Source organism: Lithobates pipiens, unplaced genomic scaffold (assembly GCF_037356315.1).
Source record: "Lithobates pipiens isolate NorthernLeopardFrog02 unplaced genomic scaffold, aLitPip1_a1.2 Scaffold_8, whole genome shotgun sequence".
NCBI lineage: Eukaryota > Metazoa > Chordata > Amphibia > Anura > Ranidae > Lithobates > Lithobates pipiens.
The window spans coordinates 14,698,272-14,715,369 of record NW_027507903.1 but is presented as its reverse complement, the minus strand read 5'-3'; the positions used below and the strand labels follow the sequence as shown (position 1 = coordinate 14,715,369).

At 43.3% G+C, this 17,098-nt stretch overlaps 1 protein-coding gene across 2 annotated transcripts in view; it reads right to left on the bottom strand.

Annotated features, from left to right (window-relative positions):
* The window catches only part of PCSK6 (proprotein convertase subtilisin/kexin type 6), a 357,311-nt gene that overhangs the window by 82,084 nt on the left and 258,129 nt on the right, over nucleotides 1–17,098 (bottom strand). For both annotated transcript variants that reach the window (XM_077473028.1, XM_077473027.1), the window contains exons 11-13: nucleotides 13,404–13,521; nucleotides 2,649–2,837; nucleotides 331–467 (exon numbers count right to left, since the gene is read on the bottom strand). In XM_077473028.1, coding sequence (XP_077329154.1) covers nucleotides 331–467; nucleotides 2,649–2,837; nucleotides 13,404–13,521 — 444 coding nt within the window. The remainder of the gene's footprint in view (nucleotides 1–330; nucleotides 468–2,648; nucleotides 2,838–13,403; nucleotides 13,522–17,098) is intronic.

The window sequence follows — 17,098 nt, the reverse complement described above, 5'->3', positions numbered from 1 at the left end:
CTATTATGTTACATGTCATTCCTTATGACGCAATTATATTGCTGTACTCCATTATAATTTTAACAATATTTGTAATAGTCATTTTATTGAATATATTGATGTTGCTGGTTTTAGATGGTACTAGGAAAATCCCATACTTTTGCTATATTTGGTTCTGACTACACGAAGAAACGAGGTGCCATCATCTACCCATCTATATGGTAGGACTGGAGGTTTGAAGCTGACCAATGACCAGTCAAAATGGAGTGTTTGCTTTTGTACACATCATGTATTCTTTTATCAATCTTTACAATTGCTTGTATTTCAACCACTGACATATTGTACAATTACCTTGAGTCTCTGGATTGCGCAACTGGGATGGGATATCATGAATTTCCAGCATCCATTCACCTTCCGCTTTTTCTCCCCAGCAATGGACGGTCATAAACTCCCAGTTCTTAAATCCTTCGTTGGAGTAATCAAATGTCCTGGAAAAAGATCAGCTGTTAATTTGATGAAAACTACATTTTAACCCGCACTCACCAACCTATTCTGAGCCAATGATAAGTTCACACGAAGCTCTTCCTTGAGCAAAGTACTGTAAAAATGGTCATCAGTGGAAGTTGAGAGAGCACTTTACACTACGAGTGCATGATTCAATCAATCCTAAGGTGCCGCTTGATGATGCAATAAGTGTGCAACCGATATTTAAATTGGGGTTTAATAACACCAAGTCTTAGTGCTTCAGACTTCGATACTATGCAAGTTTCCATGTCTGCTTTTCTTCTGAAGCTGTGGTTGCTTACAATTCCTTCTCTCCAGGAGCCCCTTTCCTTGGTTGCTTTCTTCAAAGTGGCTTCATCCTCTAGCAGGAACCCATGGAGCCACCTCTACACCCCAACTGAACTATGTAGCAGCAGAGGCTTGGCCCCCCCCCCGGTAGAGCGGCCAGCAGGGGCTTTGCGCCCCCCCTCCTGGTAGAACGGCCAGCAGGGGCTTCGCGCAGCTCCCCCCCCCTTTAGAGCGGCCAGCAGCGGCTCCCCCCCTTTAGAGCGGCCAGCAGCGGCTCCCCCCCCTTTAGAGCGGCCAGCAGCGGCTCCCCCCCTTTAGAGCGGCCAGCAGCGGCTCCCCCCCTTTAGAGCGGCCAGCAGCGGCTCCCCCCCTTTAGAGCAGCCAGCAGCGGCTCCCCCCCTTTAGAGCAGCCAGCAGCGGCTCCCCCCACTTAGAGCAGCCAGCAGCGGCTCCCCCCACTTAGAGCAGCCAGCAGCGGCTCCCCCCCTTTAGAGCAGCCAGCAGCGGCTCCCCCCCTTTAGAGCAGCCAGCAGCGGCTCCCCCCCCTTAGAGCGGCCAGCAGCGGCTCCCCCCCCTTAGAGCGGCCAGCAGCGGCTCCCCCCCCCTTAGAGCGGCCAGCAGCGGCTCCCCCCCCTTAGAGCGGCCAGCAGCGGCTCCCCCCCCCTTAGAGCGGCCAGCAGCGGCTCACCCCCCTTAGAGCGGCCAGCAGTGGCTCCACCCGCCTCCAAGCCAATGATACGGAGGAAAGGGTACTTGCACCATCCCTAGTGCCCTGTGTGGGTGAAGAGCTCAGGGAGTGCATTCTACTACCCGCAAGTTTAGTGAAGGGACACTGAGGGCCCTAGAGTTGATGGTGACAAATAATGGAGAACATAAGTGCTTCAAAAAAATTAAGAGGATTGAACACCATTTTAACTCTTGTGAATTGTACAGTGATTGTGTGATTTCAGCTTCTGTTTTGGAATCAACATTTCATGCACACGGACTTTTTTACAGCAGTTAGGGGCATTTGAGGTGTTTTTAACTGCCTCTAAAAGCCCCTCCATGTTAGCCTATGTGTCCATGCACACAGACTGTCAGAGGCATTTGGAGGCATAAGCGTTTAGGGGCAGTAGAAAAAAAAAACTGCTTCCAGGAGCAGTAAAACTGAGCTGTAAAAACAAAAACCTGGCTAAATGCATCTAAAACGCATCTAAATGCGCCAAGCGTTTTTACATTATTGAACATTACATCATTTTTTATTGAAAAAACACTCAAAAACGCTAATGCCAAAAAAGTGCGCAATATCGCTAATGTAAAAACGCAGCTATACGTGAAAAAATTGGCATCTTTAGCGGGCTGGAGAACTGCAGTTACACTGTGTGAGAGGGGAATGAAGAAAAGGGACAACCCCCCCCCCCCCCCCAATCCACATAGGCAGAGGAAGAAACATGCAGAGCTGTACTCTGATAAAGCAGTGTGCTCATCTCCCTCCCCGACAAATTTTAGCTCATGTTATCTCATGAATTGGGGAAAACGTGTCAGAAGGGACTATGCTGATAACTGAGGAAGGAAGCACCAGAGAGACATTACATTTAGAGCTTTGGGGAGAGACAAGCAGACACTACAGATACATGTGCTTAGTTCAAATTTAATGACTGGGGTTTACAACCACTTTAATGGCACCACAATGCAGTAATGCATGTTTTGTGCCTTGCAATAATGTGTCAGACCTAAAACAAGGGAAAAGGTTTGTCCCTATCAGAGAGCTTCCCTTCATTTCCTGTCACGGTAAATATGAAAGGGCAAATTTTCCTAAAATATACACGTATACCCTTCCCCACTATTCGAAACTATAAAAATCCTTTAGGTTGAAGCAGGCTTCACCTGGAACTTACCTTCTTGCCAACAGCTGGGACTTTGTCCCCGATGGGGAAATGAGGTTGATTTGCAGGTCTCCTCTCCGAGGATGAGATATGGTGACTCTGACAACAACATGCTCTAGGTATGCCACATGTTGCGCACTGTTATCTGCACATGCACTGGTCTGGGTTGTAGTGCGAATCAGCTGGTCAGCTCTGATGAACCTGTAGAAAGGTATACACAGGTGAATAGATTCCATATTATAAGACAATGACATTTTAATTTGGAAAAAAATTATATGCAATACCACAAGCTTTTTATGCAATGCATAATTAACATCGTTGCATCCTCCAGTGTGTGCTAGAACTTTGTGTAGACAAGCCATACTCAATCACATTTAAGCTGGTGAGTCTTAATTGGGTGCGGGTTTATTAGAGGTCCGGGCTGGGTCACTCATCTCAGCAGCTCTATGGTGGCTCCCCTTGTTTGCAGAGCGATGGAGAACTTTCTGTAAGATAGTGGGTGGCGACTAGGAGGGGCTATTCAGCATATTTAGAGGTCTCTGGCCAATCCCTGGGAAGGAGCCTTTAAATATCGACGAGCCATGCCAGCAGGGGCAGGCGGGTGGAAGATGGAAATGCAGTGTTGAGGAGGCTTTCAGTGACCCTTGAGGGGTTGTCCTGCCTCGAGCAGAGTTACAGAGGCGAAGAGTCAGCCGGCGAAGAGTCAGCCGGCGAAGAGTCAGCCGGCGAAGAGTCAGCCGGCGAAGAGTCAGCCGGCGAAGAGTCAGCCGGCGAAGAGTCAGCCGGCGAAGAGTCAGCCGGCGAAGAGTCAGCCGGCGAAGAGTCAGCCGGGCTGGGCCGGCGAAGAGTCAGCCGGGCTGGGCCGGCGAAGAGTCAGCCGGGCTGGGCCGGATATCATCAACAGGTGAGTAACTGTGGTGAGATAGGAGCTGGCAATTAGCTGAGCGGCCAGTTCAGAGAAGGAAGGGCTCAGCCCTGACATATAGGAAGTTGTCCCTGAAGATTGCTAAAGTCAAACGGGCATCCCATAACCTCCCATTCACTTATTAACCCTCTAATAAAGAAGAAAAACAAAGATATGGACTGTTCTGACTTTGGGTGCCTGCGAAGATCCAGTGTGCCTGGCTGTGCAGACGTGTGGGGGGATCCATGTTCATCTGCAGCTCCTATGTGGGGTGTGCTACAATATTAATACATGAAGTGTCCAAACACAGCATATGTACATCATAGAACACAGCCCCATGGGGTCTGGCTATAAAAAATTCACAGCCTTTCTTCCAATGAATTTGCATGTACTGTGCAAACTGAGAAAAAAAAAAAAAAAGAAACTAATGTTCTTTAGGCTATTTAGTCTTCTGAATGAATATTCTGTTATTTGCAGTGATAAAATGCTGCAATATGGCCACTAGATGGAGCAGAGGAGCATGGGCAATACAAACATCTTTATAAGAAGAGATACAATGTAACAGTTCTAGAGAACGCTAGAGGGAAGAATGCAAGTTTACAGCACGGTCACCAACGTTAGGTCCGGTCCAGCAGGGTGGTGAATCTATTTTGATCGGTGTGTTTGCTGCCAAATATGCATCAGGTGTTGCCGTCATTTTGGCTTATTACAAGGACTACTACACCACAAGCATCGGCATTCAAATGTAAACCAGAGCCATCCAGGACAGCCACACCTAGCGGGATGCATGTCCAGAGCAGTCCCTGCGTGCAATAGGATGCAATCTTCTAATTTCTGGCCCCATCAACTCACACGTATGTAAACCTTTATCCCAACAGGAAAAAAAACAAACAGCTTGCTGTAACTGCTTATAAAGCGTTAAACTGGAGTATGGCTTCAATTTGTTAGTGTATCTAAATCTGCTAATACAGATAAACACTCTCCAGATTGGCAATGCTGCTGTCTTCTGTGCAACTTCATCCAGAAGGGGGGGGGGGGGGCTTTAATACAGGTGGTGTGTTACTGGTCAGTTCACCAAGTGAAAACAGAGGGGGGGGAGTGGGGGAGAGCCTGTAAAAGAAAACAAATGCAGCCACCACATCTAATGATTGGTAAGCTGCAATATATCACATTTGGTTTTGGGTTCAATGTCCCTTAAAAAAAACAAAATTCCAAATTAACAATTTAATGAATAGACATACTTGTTTGTATAAGAATTATGTTGGTGAATGCAGCCTAAACCCATTTACTTCCCTATGCTTGTAACTTACTATACCCAAATTGCTCACAGGTCCTTATAGGACAGTGTGTGCATATATGTATACAATATATATATATATATATATATATATATATATATATATATACAGTGGTGTGAAAAAGTGTTTGCCCCCTTCCTCATTTCCTGTTCCTTTGCATGTTTGTCACACTTAAGTGTTTCGGAACATCAAACCAATTTAAACAATAGTCAAGGACAACACAAGTAAACACAAAATGCAATTTGTAAATGAAGGTGTTTATTATTAAAGGTGAAAAAAAATCCAAACCATCATGGCCCTGTGTGAAAAGGTGATTGCCCCCTAAACCTAATAACTGGTTGGGCCACCCTTAGCAGCAACAACTGCAACCAAGCGTTTGCGATAACGTGCAATGAGGCTTTTACAGCGTCCTGGAGGAATTTTGGCCCACTCATCTTTGCAGAATTGTCCTAATTCAGTTACATTAGAGGGTTTTCGAGCATGAACGGCCTTTTTAAGGTCATACCATAACATCTCAATAGGATTCAGGTCAGGACTTTGGCTAGGCCACTCCAAAGTCTTCATTTTGTTTTTCTTCAGCCATTCGGTGGTGGACTTGCTGGTGTGTTTAGGATCATTGTCCTGCTGCAGAACCCAAGTTCGTTTCAGCTTGAGTACACGAACAGATGGTCGGACATTCTCCTTCAGGATCTCTTGGTAGACAGCAGAATTCATAGTTCCTTTTATCACGGCAAGTCTTCCAGGTCCTGAAGCAGCAAAACAGCCCCAGACCATCACACTACCACCACCATATTTTACTGTTGGTATAATGTTCTTTTTATGAAATGCAGTGTTCCTTCTACGCCAGATATACTTGGACACACACCTTCCAAAGAGTTCCACTTTTGTCTCATCGGTCCACAGAATGTTGTCCCAAAAGTCTTGAGGATCATCAAGATGTGTTGTGGAGAAATTGAGACGAGCTTTGATGTTCTTTTTGCTCAGCAGTGGTTTTCTCCTTGGAACTCTGCCATGCAGGCCATTTTTGCCCAGTCTTTTCCTGATGGTGGAGGCATGAACGCTGACCTTAACTGAGGCAAGTGAGGCCTGCAGTTCCTTGGACATTGTTGTGGGGTCTTTTGTGACCTCTTGGATAAGTCGTCGCTGCGCTCTTGGGGTAATTTTGGGCGGCCGGCCACTCCTGGGAAGGTTCACCACTGTTCCATGTCTTCGCCATTTGTGGATAATGGCTCTCACTGTGGTTCGCTGGATTCCCAAAGCTTTGGAAATGGCTTTATAACCCTTTCCAGACTGATAGATCTCAATTACTTTCTTTCTCAATTGTTCCTGAATTTCTTTGGGTCTCGGCATGATGTGTAGCTTTTAAGGATCTTCTGGTGGACCTTACTGTGTCAAGCAGCTCCTATTTAAGTGATGCCTTGATTGTGAACAGGTGTGGCAATAATCAGGCCTGGGTGTGGCTAGAGAAATTGAACTCAGGTGTGGACAACCACAGTTATAGTATGTTTTAACAAGGGGGGCAATCACTTTTTCACACAGGGCCATGATGGTTTGGATTTTTTTTCACCTTTAATAATAAACACCTTCATTTACAAATTGCATTTTGTGTTTACTTGTGTTGTCCTTGACTATTGTTTAAATTGGTTTGATGTTCCGAAACACTTAAGAGTGACAAACATTCAAAGGAACAGGAAATGAGGAAGGGGGCAAACACTTTTTCACACCACTGTATATATATATATATATACACACACACACACATACATATACACACACACAACTCATCTGCCACTTTAATGGGTACACCTATGCAATTGCTTGGTAACACAAATTGCTAATCAGCCAATCACATGGCAGCAACTCAATGCATTTAGGCATCTGGACGAGGTGAAGACAATTTGAAGTTCAAATCAAGCATCAGAATGGGGAAGAAAGGGGATTTAAGTGACTTCGAACGTGGCATGGTTGTTGGTGCCAGACGGGCTGCTCTGAGTATTTCAAGAACTGCATCTACTGGGATTTTCACACACAACCATCTCTCGGGGGTTTACAGAGAATGGTCCGAAAGAGAAAATATCCATCGAGCAGCAGTTGTGTGCAGGAAAATGCCTTGTTGGTGTCAAAGGAGACTGGGCAGACTGGTTCCAGATGATAGAAAGGCAACGGTAACTCAAATAACCCCTCGTTACATCCAAGGTATACAGAATACCATCTCTGAATGCAGAACGCATTGAATCTTGAAGCAGATGGGCTACAGCAGCAGAAGACCACAACGGGTGCCACTTCTGTCAGCTAAGAACAGGAAACTGAGGCTACAATTTGTACAGGCTCACCAAAATTAGACAATAGAGGATTGGAAAAATGTTGCCTGGTTTCTCGAGTCTGGATTTCAGCTGCGACATTCAGATGGTCAGGTCAGAATCTGGTGTAAACATGAAAGCATGGATCCATCCTGCCTTGTATCACTGGTTCAGGCTGGTGGTGGGGGTGTAATGGTGTGGGGGGGGGATATTTTCTTGGCACACTTTGGGCCCCTTAGAACCAATTGAGCATCGTTTAATCACCACGGCCTACCTGAGTATTGTTGCTGACCATGTCCATTCCTTTACGACTACAGTGTCCCCATCTTCTGATGGCTCCTTCCAGCAGGATAATGCACCATGTCACAAAGCTCCAATCATCTCACCACTGGACAATGAGGTCCCTGTCCTCCAATGGTCTCCGCACTCACCAGATCTCATCTAATGTCCTCCACACTCACCAGATCTGTTCCCATAGAGGACCTTTAGGATGTGGTGGAAATGAAGATTGACATCATGGATGTACAGCCGACAAATCTTCAGCAACTGCGCAATCCTATCATGTCACTATGGAGCAAAATCTCTGAGGAACGTTTCCAACACCTTGTTGTATCTATGCCACCAAGAATGAAGGCCAAAGGGGGTCCAACCCGCTACTAGCAAGGTGGACCTAATAAAGCGTCCGGTGAGTGTGTAATATTAGATATATACACACACACATAGTACTGCAGTACTTCATATAGTACAAGTACCATGCTGTATGTATAGACAGGATACAGATAGGATAGAATATTTTTCAGCATAAAAAAAAAAAAAAAAAAAAAAAAAAAAAAAAAAAAGGAGGACTGCATTTTCAGAATATAGCGGGATACTCTGCTTGTAAATACAACTAATATTATTACAGTTGGCTTTAAATTTGGTTTGCAGAGCATCAATACACTGAAACAACATTAGGCAGCAGGGAAGTGATGACTAGGGAGTCCAAGCCGTGAACAGAGTTGGGATAATCCAGCCCATGCACCAGAAAAAGAATGAGTTAAAAAAAAAAAAAACATATACACACACACACACACACACACACACCTTATACATTCTGGACACATTTATATGGGATTTATAAAACTATCCATATTTAATGAAAATATTCAGTAAGCCCTAGACTTTTTTATATCTACAGTACTACACAACCTCTTCTGCCGTGCAGCTCCGATCTTTCTAGCTTGCAGGCTTGTAACTTTGAAAGCCTTCACTGAATGACTGGTGAACAGAGCCCGGGGTGTATATTATAACCCCTATACCAGGAAAGAGGCAGAAGCAACAGGACAATAAATACCATGCTTTGCTCTTGCCACCATATTTTGAGTACATTTACAGCTATCATCCAATTCCCTCCTATATGCCTTGTGAACCCCCATAAAAGATACTCAACTAAAGGGTCCGCATGGAACTTTATCTCACTACCGATTTGTAGCATGGCGGCTATAGCTCCGTGGCCCAACCAATCCAAGGATTTCTTCCCAGCTAGAGTTACCTACTCCCTGAGTGTTTTGTGGATTGTCAGAAGGAAGTTGCTACTTCCGTCCAATCAACTGTGGGCTAGGCAAAATACCATTTGTGCTACATGGCCATATCAGGTCAGCAATGTCATGCATTCCCATCCCCCTTGTGTATGTGTAGCTATTGGGCAGTTGATGGGGTGACAGTGGGCAGGAGTGACATTTTCCTTTCGGGTTGGGTTTAGAGCTCATCATTAATCCTAGCCAAAGTGCTCTGTAGCATGCCCAACATTGTGATAGTTAACATCAGGATATGCATTGAACTTCATCTCAGTACCAATATGTAGCATTATGGTGGCTATAGCACCATGGCTCCACATGGCAAGGATTCCCTTTCCACTAGAAATGTTGTCTACTTGTCAGAAAGAAAATGTTACTCCCGTCTAATCAACTGCAGTCAGGACAAAATACAGCTCATGCAAAGTGACCATACCAGGTAAATATCACGCATCCCCACCCACTTTTGTATGAGTAGCTGCAAGGCAGTTGATTGAGTGGCAGTGGGCAGGAGTGACTGATTTCTTCCAGGTTCAGTTTGGACCAAACCCAAACTTATCCTTTGTCCTACCTAAATGGTTCTGTAGCATGTGCAACATTGTGATATTCAACCATAGGGCCTCCATGGAGCTTTATCTCACTATTAATATTTGGCAATGGCACCATGGCCCAACAATTCAAACACTCTTATCACTAGACACTATCTAACCCCCTGGAATTTGTCTTTGTGGACCGAGTTTGTGCTAATCTCAGAGGATAGTGGTCACTCCTGCCCAGTAAGCTGTGGCAAGGACAAAATAACACTTTTGAATCCCCATCCCCTTGAGCAGCTTTGGAGATGTTGATTGGCCGGCAGTAGGCAAGAGTGATAGCTTTCTTCTGAGTTTGGTTTGGACCGGACCAAACCCAATATCATGCTTAGTCCAAACTAAACTGATCTGTAGCATGTGCAACATTGTGATATTCAACATTAGTCTCTGCATGGAATAATCTCAAATACCAATATGTGGCATTATGGCATCCACAGCACTATGGTCCAACAGTTCAAAAATTCCCTTTCTACTAGACACTATCTACTCCCTGAATTTTTGGTAGGTCAATCCCATCCAATGAACTGGTCAATGATATCATGCGTTCCCACCCACTTGTGCATGTGTAGCTGCGGGGCAGTTGATAGGAGGGAAGTGGGCAGGAGGGACAGCTTTCTTCCAGGTTTGGTCCAAACTCAAACTCATCCTTTGTCCTAACAAAACTTTTCTGTAGCATGTGCAACATTGTGATATTCAACTATAGGGTCTCCGTGGAGCCCTCTCTCACTTCCAATACTTGGCAATTGCTCCATGTCCCAAAAAATGTTACCTTTACCTTCCCACTACACACTCTACCTAACCCTCTGGGATTTTTGTGGGCTGTCTCTGGGCACAAGTTTGCACACACAGTCCAACAATGTACTAGCAGGCTCAGCGGGTACTTAACGAAGGATGAACTCTGGCCAGAACTTGGGCTCGAACTAAACCCAGATGGAAACCGTCACTTTCCCCCAATCAACTGTGGCCAGGGCAAAATACCACTTATGCTGTGTGGCCATATCAGGTCACTGACGTCATGCATCCCCATTCCCTTGAGTTAATTTAGCTGCAGAAAGTAGAATTGGCGTCAGTGGGCAGGAAAGACCGCTTCCTTCCGGGTTTGGTCTGGACCATACCCAAGATCATCAGTCCTAGACAAACTGCTCTGAAGAACATGTAACATTGGGATATTCAACATTGGTGTCTGCATTGAACTTTATCTGTCTACCAATATGTGGCATATCATGGTGGCCACAACACCATGGCCCAACAAATCAAGGATTTCTTTCACACTAAACACACTATCTACTCTCTCAATTCTTTGTGGGTTGTGAAAGAAAGCTGTTGCTCCAACTTCATCATCTGCGGTCAGAGTGAAATACTGTTCATGCCACATGGCCATATCGGTTCAAAGATGTCATGCATCCCTACCATTTTGTGTATGTGTAGCTGTGGGCCAGGTGATGGGGTTGCAGTAGGCAGGCAAAAGTGACAAGTTTCTTCTGGGTTCAGTTTGAAACAAACCCAAGCTCATCTTTAACCCTAACAAAATGGTTCTGCAACATGTGTAACATGGTGATTTTCAACATAAGCCTCTGTATGGAACTTTAACTACCAATATGTGGCATCATGATGGCTATAAGCACCATAGCCCAAAACTTTAAGGATTGTCTTCCCACTTATAGGGACTATCTACTTTATTTTTGTGGGTTGCCTCTGGACACAAGTTTGCACACAGCCCACAACATACTAGCAGGCTCAGTGGGCTTTAAGAAGTGTGAGCTCAGGGTATGGCTTGAACTTGGATTTTCGACTAAACCCAGAAGGAAGCAGTCACTCTTGTACAATCAACTGTAGCCAGGGAAAAATACTGCTAGTTTTCCATAGCCATATCAGGTCAGTGATGTCATGCACTCCTACCCCTTTCTGTGTGTGTAGCTGCAGGGCAGTTGACTTGGACGGCAGTGACAGCTTCCTTCCAGGTTCAGTTTGGACCAAACTCAAGCTGGTCCTTGATCGTTCTGAAGCATGTGCAACACGGATATTCACATTTATTGCAATATTGTTAATTATGGTTAAATTCTGTGCAAGTCTCTACCAACCTGGCTCTTGAAGGGAATCTAGAAAGTCAAGAGCTGGGGCTGGTATACTGTTTTATAGAGCTGTAAACCATCTTGGGTTTTATAAATACTAGTAAATATAAAATGCCTTTTAGCATTATGAAGACATAAATGCAAAGAAAATGCAACCTAATTCTGCTCAACGATATGCTCTGGTACCCGATTCCACAATGGCCACTAATGCTCAAAGCAATTTAAAATGTTTAGTCGAAGGAAAATATATATCATATAGACATTTTTAGTCAAGTTTGTTTTGTACAAATCAAAACTGAAAAATGTGTTTCCCCTCCTAAGTATTCAAGAAAATACAACATGCAACCCTAAAATAAAGCAGGTAGTTCAACATTGATTTTGAAAGGAATCTCTTCCTGGAAACTCAGCCATGTAAATGCAGCATATATCCAGAGTAGCTTGCTGCCTCAACCTACACAACTCCAAAGTTCGCACCTTCCTAACTAATGACTACAAAAAGCTTCTAATTTACTCACTACTGGTTATCTCTCACCTAGGCAGCTTACCTTTACATAGGGCATCCCCCTCTTCAGTCCATCATTCTGCCAGATTCATCTACCTTACCAACTGCTCATTGTCTGATGCTTCTCTCTACCAATACCTCCACTGACTGCAAATCACCCAACAAATTAAATTCAAAGTGCCAAGAACTTACAAAGCCACTCACAACTCTGCCCCCAACTACATCATTAACTTAATCTCGAAATACCAAGAAAATCGTTCCCTTCATTCCTCCCAAGACCTCCATCTCCCTTGTTACCTCTTATGCACACCTCCAGGACTTCTCCCGAGCCTCTACTATTCAATAGAACTCCCTAACCCAATCTTTCCAACCATCTCCTACTCAATTCTACTTTTAGACGATCCCTGAAAACCTTCTTTTCACAGAAGCCTATCCTGTCTCCACCTAACAACTGTATATTAATTTTATCCACCCAGTGTTATTACCTTTTGTATCAATTGATCCTCACTTTTAGATTGTAAGCTCTAACAAGCAGGGCCATCTAACTCCTCCTGTATTGAATTGTAGTGTATCTGTACTGATTCGCCTCACGTAAAGCGCTGTGCAAACTGTTGGTGATAAATACTGTATTATAATAATAGTAGTAGCAAATTTCCCTAAACCTTTCAGTGTGCTGCCTTTTCGCCATTAAAGCAGGTGACATATCTGTACATGCTTAGCATGTTCTTCAAGGTATCCTTGCCATGAGGGCATCTTCAAAGTACCTTTGCTAGAATGACGTCAACCTCCAGCTCTAGCATAGTCGTTCACTTTTTTTGATGTTCTGCCCCCTTTCAGCAACTCCACGCAGCTACGACTGTGCATGCTTATGTGTATTGCCAGTGGAACAGGGGATAGAGGAAGTAGACACATCCAAGATTTAACTGGCCTCAGAGGGAGCAAGAGTATTGTGGCATTCATTGCTATACAGAGTAAGCGTGCAAATATTGGTGTATTGAATTACCAGACATTTGGAGAACTTTGGCAAGTTGGGTTTGGAGTTTTTTGGTAAGGAGACGGAAGTTTACTTCTGATTTAAAGCACAACTCCAACCAGACTATGAGCCTCTGTTAGGGACAACCTATTGGAGAAGCTTCAAGCAGTATGTGATGAGAAAAACTAATATTAAAAAGTATTCTTTTACTGATAGAATAGTAGATGCATGGAATAGATTTCCAGCAAAATCTATTCCATGCATCTGATATAAACATAGGTCTATCCTCAGAAAAAACCCAACCCCCCCAAAATGGTGACTTGATAGGTCACTTAGTGTTTTACTGTGCCACTCTTCTAAAGTTTCTATAAAATGTCTCCAGTGAGGACAACAAATATTTACAGCAGAGTGGAGAAATGTTAGAACTTTTGATTGGGGTCTGCTGCTTCCTTCCTGGTGGTAATGCTCAACCTTAATTTCTGGTGTAGATGTCAAAGGGAGAGAAAATCTCTCCAATGGAGTCACAGACAAAAACACAACAAATTTTAACTCTTCCCCATATAATCAGAGCTTACCTTGGCCTTCGGTCTGAGGCTCCTATACAGGTATGTTGCAATGGCACAGCTTTCCATTTCTTGGCTTCAACGACCATAGCTTCGGCATCCACCAATCCAAAGCCATAAAGATGGCTGACTGAAAAGAATAAAAGTCTGACAAATCTGGTCTTTTTCACTGTAAAACTCAGCCCACCCTCCAGGTTTTTACGTAGATATCAGTCACAAATTCCATTATGGATTCCTCCATTTGAAACTATGCCCTTCCTATTGGCTAGTGTGGCCACCTATAGTATTTGGTGGTCAATATGGAGGGAAAATCATTTGGGGGGGGGGCACCAGAAATTGAAAAGCCTGGGTTTTAGGGCCATTTTGGCACAGTGAAATAAAACAAGTATATGGCACCTGGAGGTGTCTAGTTTATGAACTTCAGGCCACTTTAAGTAGGCCATTGATGGTTTGAATCTCGGCCAGTTCAGCAGGGACTGGCCAAGATTCAAACTATGGGCAGGCAGAATGTACCCAAGTCGATCCAAAGATCAACTTGGGTACAACCAGCTTGTCGCATTTTCAGCATGAGATTACCACCAGTGGCTATAGCCTCTAGAAATAATACCAGCAGGGACGGCTCCTCGCCAGGAGAACACAATAGCTCCACAGGAGGGATTCCCTCATCAACATTGACTGTGCTGATGGGGGAATCTAGCGATTTTCTTTCTTGCAAGCCATGGTCGCAGTGCTGGGAGTTTAGGCTTTGGTAGAGTTCCATGATCCGAGCTCTTTAAGTGATAAAGTATTTTTTTTTCCTTTAAAAACATTATACTTACCCACCCTGTGTAAAGATTTTGCACAAAGCAGCCTGGATTCTCCTCTTCAGTGCTCCTGGCCCCTCCCTCCAGGTGTAGGCCATTCGCATGCCTCATAAAGCCTGAATGAAAAGCTCCTAGAGATGGCATTATCCCATCCTGCAAGGCCTGAAGTAGTGTCCCTGGTGAAGTGGACTACTACTCCCATCTGAGATACTTAAGTGTTTTCTGCTGTTACATAACTCGCAAAGCCTGGCCCAAAAACTCCCAGATATGATAACCCCCCCCCCCCCCCTTACTGTCTTGTTGCTAGAATGTTGCTAAGACACTCCCAGCACTTACTACTCACCCCCCCCATCACCAGTGTGAGTCCTCCCACATGTGCTTTCTCTCCCCTGATACAGTAGCTCTGAGCTCAGCATTTGAGAACATGCTCCTGGGATGGTGGGAGTATTAACTGCTGGGAGCGTCTTAGCAATGTCCTAGCAACAAGGTAGTAAGGGGGATATTATATCTGGGAGTTTTTCGGTCAGGCTTCACAAGTTTTGTAACAGCCCGTCTCAGGTGAGAGTGGTAGTCCACTTCATCGGGGATATTACTTCAGGCCTTTGCAGCCCTCCAGGACTGGGCGGTGTCCTTAACATCTATGGAAAATGGAAAGAGGGTGCGACAGCCTAGTGCAGTGATGGCGAACCTTGGCACCCCAGATGTTTTGGAACTACATTTCCCATGATGCTCCTGCACTTTGCAGTGTAGTGGAGCATCATGGGAAATGTAGTTCCAAAACATCTGGGGTGCCAAGGTTCGCCATCACTGGCCTAGTGCATTATCCTACATAGATTTATTGATTTTAAAAGAGATACAAACTTCTAACAAACATGAGATAAAAGGTTTCGCTTAGAACAGCCACTCCGTAGCTCGACAGTCCTAGGATCGACAGTCTCCAGAGAGTAGGGGTCCTGCTGGCTTACACGTTTCGAAGAATCATCCTTCCTCAGATGCTGTAGGATAACGCACTAGGCTGGTGTGCCCTCTTTTCTTTCCATTTCCTATTCTTGAGTTATGCAACTGGCTTGTGCCTAATAGCCAAGGGCATTATCAGATTTTGGTCTGCAGCGTTTGTTTTTATGTACAGGTGCCCTTATTTGCATAGGAAGTTTTTTGGGTGAAAGTGAACTATTCCTTTAATGAAATCAGCACTAACAGAAATGTTGAAGCTGCTATTGCCATTTGCCTGTTTGTCTTACTAAGCCAATGGCTCAGTGCTGTCTGAACCAATGTCCAGAACAAATATGCAGCTCATGAGCGCTGAAAATATTCAATATTTTCCCGATTTGTAGACTTGTTCTGGATCAGGCTCAATGTAATGTAATGTAGAGGCCAGGTAAGTATTTTGAGAAAGGTGCCGTGTAATGGTAGCTACTGTATTTTTTATGTTTTGGAAAGCACATGAGAAACCTAGTTGACCTAAAATTACTGAATGCTTGTATTGGGGCAGTGACTGAACGTATTCAAGACTAGACAGGCGCAATTAGTCTCGTTACCAATCAAAATTCAGACAAAAAATTTTTTATTTGGAGATTCGGATTTATCCGAATTTCCAAATCACAATAGTAACTATTTTCAACAAACCCCAAATAAATTCTGAAATGAAATAACGTAACAAAATAAATGTAAAAAATTTCTACTTGGAAATAAAAATCTGAAAATGAATTCGAAAAAATGTTCGAAAAGGAGTTTGAATTAAATTCAAAATAGAGAACATACTGCAATAAATACAGTAAGGTATAAAAGTTAAGATCATGCCAAGAATAGAATAGAAAATAGATTAAAATAGAACAATAGACTAGAACAAAAATATAGCCTTCTTCTGAAATTCTAATCAATTCGAAAACAACGAATATACTAACCGAACCAGAATCTACGAAACCAATTCTGCAAAATAATCATTCTAACATATTGAATACGACAAAACGAAATTAACCTAAAGTAGAACTATAGGCAAAATGTATTTTTAATTTAGGATATAGCAATTTATACATTTTTGATACAGTAAGGGAGGATAATAACCCTTCAGATTTTTTTTTTTTTTCGCCATGTGTCACATTGCGGATATTTCCCTTCACTTCCTGTCCCATAGCAAAACAGGAAGTGAGAAGAAATCCCTCCAAATTAAAAGGAATTCCTTGGGGACCCACAGATAACCAGAACTAGAGTCCCTATTGGAATATTTCCCCTCTATTACTTTTCTAGGGATAACTCAAAATTTTGGATTTTTTACTTTCAATGATAATCGTAAATCGGACAAATAGAGAGGATGAACATTATCCCCCTTCACGACCAGGTAAATTTTTGCCATACGGCACTACGTTACTTTAACTGACAATTGCGTGGTCATGCAATGCTGTACATAATTATATATATATATATATATATACACACACACACACACACACACATATATATATATATATATATATATATACACACACACACATATACATATATACACACACACACACATATATTTATTTATATTTTTCCCCACAAATGGAGCTCTTTTGGTGGTATTTGATCACCTCTGTTTATTTTTTGCGCTGTGAACAAAAAACCTGACAATTAAAAAAACAAAAAAAAAAAACACAACAATATTTTTTACTTTCTGCTATAAAACCTCCAATAAAAAAAATAGAAAAAAAAAATAATCTAATTTCTTCATCAGTTTAGGTCAAGATGTATTCTACTACATATTTTTGGTAAAAAAAAAATCCCAATAAGCGTACATGGATTGTAGATGCTGTAACTTTTGCGCAAACCAAATTATGGGGCATTTATATACTGGAATTTTTGTGTATTTATTTATTTATTTTTTTAATACTAGTGGTGGCAATCAGCGACTTATAACAGGGC